Genomic DNA, 10,532 nt, shown 5'->3' with positions numbered 1-10,532 from the left:
CAATCCATAACGTCGTTAGAGGGTGTTAAAAAAATGGAATTTCTTATCTTTTCGCTAAAAAGGTTTAAAAACGTTATTCTTCTAGCTAGTGCCCTACTATCAATTTCGTACACCTCCAAAATGAATTATTTTATGATTACTAGGTATATCCTAGTTACATTTCAATAAGGGCAAACGAGAGTGAGGCCTATAGGTCAACGAGCCTCCTAGCCCAAACCAAAATCGTACTACTTTCATTTTAAGGGGAATAATGTTTTGATAAAAGAAAACATATTGGAACAAATTTTTATTTACACAAAAAATAAAGCAAAAACACTATTTTTCTAAATTTTTATGTTCATTCGTCGTCGGCGTCCTCATCTGCAGAATTATCACCTAAAACAACGAAAATGGAGGCTTTAGATAACTATAATAAAATCAATGTCGTTCATGTCCATTACGGCCAGAATTTAATATGTCTTTGCACAATAGACTTTAATATTATTTATAAAAAAAAGATAAAACTGAAAATAAGATGGAGAAGAAGAAGTCATTACCTGCATAAAGCTCAGCATTGCGTTCGCAGATGATCCGTTTAGAAGGTCCAGGCTGTATCTCCGGAGCGACGTAATGTTTTCTCTTTAGCCCTTTCTGGTCAGTGGATTGCTCGAGTTCTTGAAGGATAGGCGCTGGTCTCTCTACTAAAAAAAAATTGTGATATTTTGATGTTGATCTGTGCAAGTATAGTCTCTTATTTACAGGATACATACTAGATTAGAATAATAATTACTTCCAATAGTATAAATTACCTTCGAGCTTCTCAGGTGAAACGTCTTCATCGTCATCACTCAGCATTATTTCTATATTAGAGCATCTTCCTTCACAATGCAGACACAGTCTGGAGCAGTATAACCCAACCCTTATACATCCGCAATTGCCCTTGCAACCTTTCTGGCACTTGCAGGCAATGAGTTTCAGAAGCTTCTCTGGAGCTGGGGGCTCAAGGGTCGTGATGGGAATCAAGTTGCCTTTAATAAGTTTCCATCCCCACTGCTCAGGTAGTTGAATATTCCCCAGCCACTGCTGTACTTGGTGAAATACCCTGTAACAGTGTTGTTGGGCTGCAGCTTTAGTGGGAGGGATGGACGCTACATTTCCGCTAACCTTAAATGCTGATGACACATACTGTTTGTAACGCAGCTTATTAATTGAAGTAGTGCGATGATCTCCGCCATACAAGGCCACTAGGAATTTTTCCCCTGCCTCCGAAATTTCTTCTGATGTGGCACGTGGGCTTCTGAATTGTCGAATGTAGACTGACAGATCAGGATACTTTGTAAGGGTTTTTATAAACTTGACTTTCCCTTGTTTGAACAGAGCAGATGTGGAGTCACAACCACTGACTGCATGTATGAATAGTATATGTTCTGCCAGGCATTTATCGATGGTACTTGAAGGATGGTAAACAGATGGAAGATGTTTGCCTTTTCCTGGTTTTAAAAAGTATACATTGGATGACGTCAGGGTTCCAATCATAATAACCAGGAGGTCTACATCCTCACCAACCACTACAACAGTTTCGTGCTCTTCAGCAAGAGATTGGGCTGTTTGCACAATCAGAGTGTCTGCATCTTCACTTGCTTGCTTCGTGTCAATTTGCGATGCACTCAGTTTCTGTAGAAGCATGCTAATGAATCTGCTTTTGTTGTAGGGATTAGACAAAAACTTTTCCTGGGGGACCGTGGGCACCATTTTGTCATTGAATTGGATGTCAACTGACTGAGTCATGGATCTTCTCATGCGCTCCATTTGTTTAGTTCCTCTTTGTGCGTCTGAGTAGCCGTCGAAGACTACTACTGCGGTTGATGTATATTTTTTCTTTAAGTATTCAATGTAGCTGTCACAAATTTGACCAAATGTCTTCTTTTCAGGCCACACAACTTTGTGTAGAAGAAATCCACCGTCAACAACATATTTGGGATGTTTATCCAATATAGATGTGTCAGGTTCTCCTCGAAAAGCTTTGTACAGTGTCGATTTTGTCCCTTTCCTCATTAGACCACCTTTCTTTTCGTCAAATAGGGCAAGTGGAAAGGGGCTCAGTTCGTATGTCAAGAACTCCTCGAGTTCCTCGTCTGACTCTTTAGCAATACTCATGCGTTGAAATAGGGTAGTTGGATTAACAACTACAGATTGATCATGAACTATTATTGAAGATTTCATGGTGGCAAGTGACAGCACCCTATCTCTTCGCTTAAACTTAACTGACTCAAAATTGTTGCCAGCAATTGCCAACATTTTGTCAATACACTTGACTCCTTCCTCCCTAGACAAGTGGCAATTTATTTTTTCATCACCCATGACCCCTGTGCTTAAAGAAATGAGCTCAGCTGTCTTCTGGAAGGGCGGGTGTTGGTGGAACCACTCCATCATTTTCTTTGCATCAATATTGTCTCGGGTTTGCGAGGATTCTCGAGTATCTATATGTTGCTCTGATGATGCAAAATCTATACCGCTAAATCGTTCCACAGCATCGCAAATCTTTCTGTACGTTGCCATTCCCAAAGTCCATCTTGACAGAATAGCGTCGCTGGTACCACGACCTCTAGTGAGCCCGCCAGAAGATTTCATATGCTTCATGAGCTCTTGCTCTATGCACATATCACTCCATGTTCCACAACGAAATTTATTGCTTCGCCGAATAGTGAACCCGCCTTGCAAAGTAAAAGCTTTGAATTCATTAGGGGGCATAGTGTTTTGTAGCTCCATCATATCCTGTAAATACAGGTGGCAGCACTTCGCATAGAGAAAATGTCCACTGGAATGGAAATAGGGAAGCATGTCATGAATGGTTTCCAGGTGTAAAGTCCAGTTGCCTGTTCTCTCTGCATCTATGAAAGTTAAAATTAGCGTGACCATTTGAAAGTACTGACTCCACAATTTGGCAGTGGGCCCTAAGTTTGTGAATTGTTCAAGCTTGTCTTTAAATTTTGAAACAAGCTCCTTAACACAATCCTTGTCATGTGCGCTCAAAATTTCCGATCGATCAGAGCAGTACAAAATTTGTTCAATTTCGGATTGAAATGAGGCAGAAAAATCTATTGTTTCCAATATTATTGAGGCCAGAGTCCTGTGAGCCAGCATGTGTGCTCTAACAGCCCTTGCATAGGCGTGACCTGTCAGCAATTTTTCAGTGCTAACAGCAGCGTAAATGAGGTTGAAAAGTTCCGATAATCCACTACCTTCCATTATGAAGCCCACAGCTCCCATAAAGGACATCAGTAAATGAAATCCACCCAGCCGTAGAATCACATGTTGCAGTTCGGGGTCTCCCTGACGACTTGCAATCACTTCCCGCGCCTTCAGGTAGAGTGGCTGATCGAAGGTAACAATAGTGCTTTGTTGGTTTAATGATTTTGATTTTTCAACACTACTCAGTAAAGCAGTGTAGATCGTGTTATAGTCGCTTGGTGGTGAATTAATGAATGGCTGGCAGTTAATATATGTAATGTCGTGAGGTTTATTTCTTGTTAAGTCTTCCATAAACCCATTCCACCCACCAATTCCTAGACGGTTCATATGTTTTCCATAGAGCCACAGCAAGTGTGATGCAGATGGGCTAACTAAACTTTTGTGACTGAAATTTAAAGTTAGAGGGTTGATTTGAATAGCAGCTAGGCCTGGCCCTGTCTTTTCAAACACTTTCACTGGAAGGGTTCCGAGACATCCAATAGTTTCTGCTGAAGGTAAATCCTTTAACCGGTCGATGTGTGGACTCGAGACAACAGCCGACTTTGGAGTGACACAAATGATGCCACCCATCGAATGGAATGTGTTGTGCCCATCAATAGTTCCGATGTTAAAGTCAGCGTTATCGTAAACAAATTGAGATAGTGCTTGTTTCCTAAGAGTTAGATGTGGTTCCAACATAGAGGACATTTCAAAACGTACGGCTTCTGTGTATGATGAACAAAATCCCAATGAACTTAGCACATCGATTAACCTTCGTGATCCGTACTTCTTGTACAAAAAAGTTGCAACGCCCACTTGCAAAGGAGATATATATGACTTTGGCCTTATGGCTGTGAGCAAGCAGTCGGCTATTGCAAGAGATTGCTTCTTCCATTTTTCGAAATTTCCTTTTTTCTTGCTCATTACTACAGCATCTGTAAAGGCTAGGAGAGATTCTGGAATTAGGTCGTTCAAATTATCTATAAAAGTATCTGATGAAGGGTACTGTGTCAAATTGTACACTTGAGAGCGTGCATCTTCAACAATTATAGCAGCTGCTGTTTCAACGATCCTTGTCCTTTCTTCTTTCTCTGACAACCTATTTTGATACCAAAAATCATTAATAATCTTGTGACCTGTGGACTTGAAACACACAATATAAGGCATATTGGCTGTTATACATATATCATCGCCATACTTCTCAAGGAGGCGCTGTTTTACTGTTCTTGGGTGAGGACGACAGTCACTTTCAATCTTATTTATTAGTTCTTCAATTGTAAACTGGCATTCTTCAGAACTATCTTCAATGTAATTGAAAATGCATTGCATTTCTTCATCCACATCATTTCTAGGCCTACCTTGTGTTTTTGTTTGTCTTTTGGGAAGGTATAGCTCTTTCATGCATAAAAAATGGTATTGAGCATCAGCAGCTGGCAAATCATGCACTGAACCTATACGAAGTAAAATAGCACGTCCGACTTCATCATTTCGATCTTTCAGCAGCCTCTCTATGTTTTTACCTACAGTAAATTGGGTCACAGGGTACACAGGATTACGGCGGTATGCTGGTTTTTTTATTTCTTTGTTTGAATAATCTGGTGGCACTTCCTCCCCACATATAAAACAGTGGGTTTTAAATGAGAATTGGGGAATATTGGAGCGAAGTGCAGATGAATTACTACTTTGTGTATTCCTCTTACGGGCAGCATTAATTAATTTTTGATTAGTATATCTTTTCCTACATTTTTCGTGAACCTCAACCTCTTTAGCAGTCTTATATCTATTAAACAAATCTATTTTACCATCCTCTCGACCTTTACTTGCTTCAATGAAACCTTCCAACCCCTTTTCCTTTACTATAGATGTCTGAGTTCCATCATCTAACGATTTGTCACATATTATACACTCGCGAGACATGTTCATTATTTTTCAGCGCACAAATAACACTCGTTTTATTGTTTTATTAACAGCACGGCACCGCTACACGAGACTAACTAAACTGTATGGAGTGGAAGACGGAAAACAGCAGGTAGTGTTTTTGGTTGGTGGAGGGGGGTACAATAATGTTTACTATCATTTATGGTATATTATACAGCGAAGTTTTTCAAGTTAAGTAAATGGATCCATAAAGGATCGTATACCTTCCTAGCAATATATTCAAAGGCTGCGGAAAATGTTTTTGGCATTTAAAAAAAAATGTTTTTCACGTTTTCCCTTATTGAAATGTAAGTAGGATATACCTAGTAATCATAAAATAATTCATTTTGGAGGTGTACGAAATTGATAGTAGGGCACTAGCTAGAAGAATAACGTTTTTAAACCTTTTTAGCGAAAAGATAAGAAATTCCATTTTTTTAACACCCTCTAACGACGTTATGGATTGTTCCAGACTTTACAGTTATTTATACGTATTTATAGGAAATTTTGTCTACTTTAATTTGGTACATTACAGTTTTCACCAAAAAACGCTTAGTTTTCGAGTTATAGTTAAAAAACTGGAAAAAGTGCCGAAAATATGAGGTTTTTGCAATTTTCCTTGAGAAGCTCATGCCTGGCAAGGTGGCAAACCTCAGATTCAGATTCAGCATATTAAAAAACATTAAAAAACCGATGAGAAAAAAACTTCTACATTTTTTTCCTAGAAACGCTGTTTCTGATCCTTGGATGACTGAACTAACAATCCACTGTGTGCGAGTGACACTTGAAAAATTCCGCAACCACGTTAGACAGTTATTGTAATTTGGTTCTTGACCGATTTTAGTTCTAACTTCGTAACTATCCACCACATTTTTTACGATTTTATAATTGGAATCAAAACGCTGTAAAGCCTCTTCAATTTCACCCATCATTCTATCACTAACAACTAAAATACAATATCTCAAAACCGTTGCAACAACAATGAGTACTGGATATGCACTAAGTGAATCATAGTTTTCGAAGAACTATTCATCATTCATCGGCAAAACGCGTGCATTTCCTTCTTTCGCAATAACAGCTGTTGTTGCGGTTTTCACATAGGCAACGGAGTACGTTGAAGTTCCTTCGTTGACTATGCGATTAGCGCTACTTCACTTTGACAGACGATATCAGGTAGCGATAAACATATAGTAATTGGAAAGCAGATTCATGCATTACATTTACTACGCGACTACCGCACCCCGTAGCGTTGATAGTATAGCAAACGGAAATATGCCAACCGTAGACATCGACATCCGAAAATAATTGAAAAATTGGATTCGTTCCACGCAACCAACTCATTGAGTACAGTATAGGCACCTTCACGAAATCAAATTTCATTAAATTATGGGTTGGAGTGTCTATGTGCTCAAATTAACATACATGAGGAGGTGATAATAAACTACCAATTCAAAGATCTGCAAAGAATTGCGGTTCACTCGACAAATATCAAATAATAAATAAAAAATTAACATTGCACAGCCTCGCATGTGCAGTTCAAGCGTCAAGATTTTCCTTGACTCAGGTGGCCAGAGCGATACGCTACCGAATGCAAAAAGAACGAAACTAATATCTTGAAAACTGTAGGAGTGAAGGCCTCGGACAGGACGGACGGACAGAGAAAGTGGAGCACCCAGCTTCGTTGGAAAATGCGCTAAAAACATTTATTCTAGTTTACATGAATCGTGAATTAACTGCTTAAATCAAGTGCACCACACAAACTGAACGACTGCAGCAAATTGCATATAATTTCCTACCGGAGCAAAGTAATACGGACAAGTGTGAACGAGTCCATAAGCTTTAATGTGTTTTAATAGACATCCGTTTTTTCACCGGCCCGGGGTGACGGATCGAAGTAGAACTCATCCGTTACTGCGCCGGTACCGGACCGATTTTTGACGGACGTTGATAGTGTGAAATACAACTTAGGCTATTTGCACACACACCGATTTTGGATGGTCGGCAAAAAATCGGCCGATATTTTATCGATAGCAGGTGCTTGCAGACATAACGGATTTTTACCGGTCAAACAATCAATTGCTTTGTTGTCGTGTCACGAGGTGATTGAATAATAATGAAACCTAGACGAGTTGTTGCTATGTGGTTATTGTATCGCCGCATAAAGCACCGTAGGATTAAGCGCAAGTGCTGGATTCATCCTATCAATCAAAGCAGAGAACGCACGGGAACATTCTACACTCTTTTTGAAGAACTAAGGCTTGATGACAGTAAATTTTTCAACTTCTTCAGAATGTCAATTGCATCCTTTGACGAGCTCCATGAGAAGTTGAAAAATGAAATCCAACACCAGAACACTAAAATGAGAAACTCTATTCCTTCACGAGAAAGGCTTGCTTTAACATTGAGGTAAGTATAAAATACGTATGTATATACACAATGCACTAAATTAGGTATTTAAAAAAAATATGAATATACCTATGTCCAAATTTGGTTCCAATCGCTTCAGCCGTTTAGCCGAAAATGAGAGTACAGACGGACTGACAGACCGACATCTTTGAGATTTTGTTTAATTCGGATTCCTGGTACTTAAAAACGTGTATTCCCGTAAAAAAAAGTGGGGTGTCATTTTTTACCCCAATGCAAAGTATAGTATTATATGGTTTTAAATTGATGGAAATATTTTCACAAGAACCCTAGTTTGCCAGTTTGGGGTACAAAGAACCATTCAAGAAAGTATGGAGAACAAATAAACACACAATATTAATTTCATTTTATTGTACATTTTAGATTTTACATTGTACATTGATATATTCTTTGCAAAGTAAATAAAACTTTAACCAAGTTGTATTTAAGTAAAGTCATAGGTAGTATCTGAATACACAGATCCACCTGGGGAGGGGCTCGCCGATGGGCAGGTCTCTGTCTCTGGAGACGTGGCGGCTGAAATGTGGCCAAAATCTTGATAGTATTGTGCAGTGGTTTGTTCTTGTTGACGTTCAAGTGTGTGTGCTTTCGAAGAGCATGCCTGCTGGTGGTTTGAATCGATATTATTGGCATTTTGTGGATTTTTGAATTGGTAGGTTTGGGGATTTGGGTACTGATGCGTTTGGGGCTGTTGTGGTTGAAAGCTGTTAATTGCGCTGAATTGATTGGAATAAGATTGTGATGGGGGAAACTGTTGATACTCCGGGAAAGAATAGTTGTTATTGGGATAGTAGGAAGGTGTTTGCGGTGGAAATACTTGGGGTCGAGGTTGAGCAGTGTTTTGGCGTTTGTTGTTTATTTTAGAAATTACTTCCAAAACACCCATTTGGAATTCAAGAATTTCACTGTCACCGAACTTGTTCAAATGAGGCAAAAGTCCTTGAATAAACGAAATATGAGGACTAGGTGCTGGTTCTTCTAACGCTTTCATCATTTTTAGCTCAACCTCGTCAGGCCGGCGACGTCTTTTATATTCTTGCGGTTTAGGATTGGGGTTCTCACAGATCGTCTCTTTGCGGGGTAGTGGGGCTTCGAGTGGATTATAAACATCTTTGTTTTCATTGTCGTCTGTTCTATCTTCCAAACTTTCTACAACTTCCCTCGACTGGATCAATTTATTTAAAAATTGCATTTGGTCAGCGTAGACGTATTTTTTAATTTTGGCGGCACCAGCTCCACTCTTCTTAGACTCTTTTAGCTTTCTCTTCGACTTCGTGAATGCATCCCGAAGATTGCCCCATCTCTTTGTTACTTCTTTTCCTGTAACAATTAAATCTAAATAGTATTTTGAATTGTAAACCTCTTCATAAGGCACCAATGAAGGATTTATATATGGAATTTCTTTACTCATTGTGGTATGGGCTAACAATGCATATAATTTTTATGAAAAATTCTGTCTACGAGGCCGATTTTGGCATTATTTATTGAATAGACTACATAATGCTACTAAGCCTTCTTTTTCAGATATCTTGCGAGTGGGTGCACCTTTACGGACCTACACGATTCCTTCAAAGTTGGGATTTCTACTGCAAGGAAAATAGTAAAAGAAGTATGCCAAGCCATCTGGTTAGTAATCAGTGTATAACTGAACTCTCTAAAAATTATCTTGCAAACTTTGCTTCTGATTTTGAAAAAAATGCGAACTTTCCACATTGCATAGGCGCGGTCGATGGGAAGCACATTCGCATAACTTGTCCGATAAGAAGTGGTTCCATGTTTTTTAATTACAAAGACTATTACTCTGTAGTATTAATGGCAGTAGCTGATTCAAAATATCGTTATATTTATGTTAGTGTTGGAAGCTTTGGCAAAGATTGCGATCCCTCTATTTTCAAGCAATCTACTCTTTGGCAATCGATACTGACAAACGCATTACAATTACCTGAAGAAAAATGCCTGCCGGGGACAGAATCTCCTAAAGTTCCTTACTACTTTGTTGGAGACGAAGCGTTTGGTCTTCACACTCATTTTGCAGTTGACATTGTAAAAGCGTGCATTGTTCTGCACAATTTTGTTCGTGACCGGGACGGTTATTTTGTAACAAATATCGGAGCAGTTCCCTGGCAAATGAGTAAGATATGACATGAGTTTCACTTTGGTGAGATTGTTGTTTACTATTCTAGCCATATATTATATTCCAAAGTTTTAAGATAAATAAAATATGACATACATGAAACTACTTACCAAATGCATTTTTTTCTTTATTCTCCATCTCCTCAAAATTGTTTTTCAGAACACAACAAACTTCTCTCCATGCATCCCTGGTAAGATTCCTATCTTTAAATGAGTCCAAAGTTTTATCCCACAAAACAGGCCTTGCCTCCACTAACGAAATAAGGACATCATTGTCTATTAAGTCACCCATTGCAGCAAACGCAATTAAAACGTACTGCACGAACTAGCACTCACTACCAATGCAGTCCTATATATCAACAGAGCACTCGGCTGGAATTAAAGATGGCGATTGCAAGAACTGCTGAGGACGGTCGGTAAACAATCGGTGCATGTGCAAGCGTGTATTTAGTCACGTAGGTCACTGTGTCGCCGGTGCTTCTCCGGCATCGGCGATATACAGTGGCAGTGGCCGGCTGCTCGCCGGCATTTTACCGGCACCGATCAGAGGCCGGCGTATGTGCCAGGTCCCGTTCCCCTCCGTGGTTCACTATTGGAATTTGGACGACCGGTAAAAAATCGGCCGTCCAAAATCGGTGTGTGTGCAAATAGCCTAAGGTTGCTTCGTAACATTAGAGAGACGCGTCATCGAGAATCCGGAAGTTCCATTTGATTTTTCGTTGACTTTGACAGCTATATTTGAACTGTGTAAGTACTTAATTGTCAGACAGTGCTGAAGAATTTATTACGAATACTTATTATAATTCGATTGAATACTTACTGTTTCTTAAGTAGGTATCAATATAGGG

General features: G+C 39.3%; 2 protein-coding genes across 3 annotated transcripts; both read right to left on the bottom strand.

The window, feature by feature from the left end:
- Nucleotides 1–246: 246 nt before the first annotated feature.
- Nucleotides 247–5,559, bottom strand: LOC116165167. Of its 2 annotated transcripts, XM_031479475.1 has the most exons (3): nt 789–5,559; nt 537–680; nt 330–375 (listed from the first exon to the last, which is right to left on the bottom strand). In XM_031479475.1, the coding sequence occupies exons 1-3, from the start codon at nt 5,131–5,133 to the stop codon at nt 338–340; spliced, it is 4,527 nt and encodes a 1,508-aa protein (XP_031335335.1). In that variant the 5' UTR covers nt 5,134–5,559; the 3' UTR covers nt 330–337. The 2 variants fall into 2 exon arrangements, with proteins under 2 accessions (XP_031335334.1, XP_031335335.1); XM_031479474.1 differs by having other exon boundaries at nt 247–680.
- A 2,416-nt stretch (nt 5,560–7,975) lies between these two features.
- LOC116163088 lies at nt 7,976–8,962 on the bottom strand. The gene has a single exon (XM_031476933.1). It carries the CDS (start codon nt 8,960–8,962, stop codon nt 7,976–7,978), a length of 987 nt encoding a protein of 328 aa, XP_031332793.1.
- Between the last annotated feature and the right edge of the window lie 1,570 nt (nt 8,963–10,532).

The sequence above is a fragment of the Photinus pyralis genome, unplaced genomic scaffold, assembly GCF_008802855.1.
Source record: "Photinus pyralis isolate 1611_PpyrPB1 unplaced genomic scaffold, Ppyr1.3 Ppyr1.4_LG2, whole genome shotgun sequence".
Classification (NCBI taxonomy): Eukaryota; Metazoa; Arthropoda; class Insecta; order Coleoptera; family Lampyridae; genus Photinus; species Photinus pyralis.
The sequence above is the reverse complement of the archived record's forward strand: the minus strand, read 5'-3'. Positions and strand labels throughout refer to the sequence as shown.

Excerpts from the sequence above, each read along its gene's own strand:
- LOC116165167 (XM_031479474.1), bottom strand. The coding sequence starts at position 5,133 with ATGAACATGTCTCGCGAGTGTATAATATGTGACAAATCGTTAGATGAT. Across the intron at positions 681-788 it reads TTCACCTGAGAAGCTCGAAG|TAGAGAGACCAGCGCCTATC; the intron begins GTAATTTATACT and ends ATTTTTTTTTAG.
- LOC116163088 (XM_031476933.1), bottom strand. The coding sequence starts at position 8,962 with ATGAGTAAAGAAATTCCATATATAAATCCTTCATTGGTGCCTTATGAA.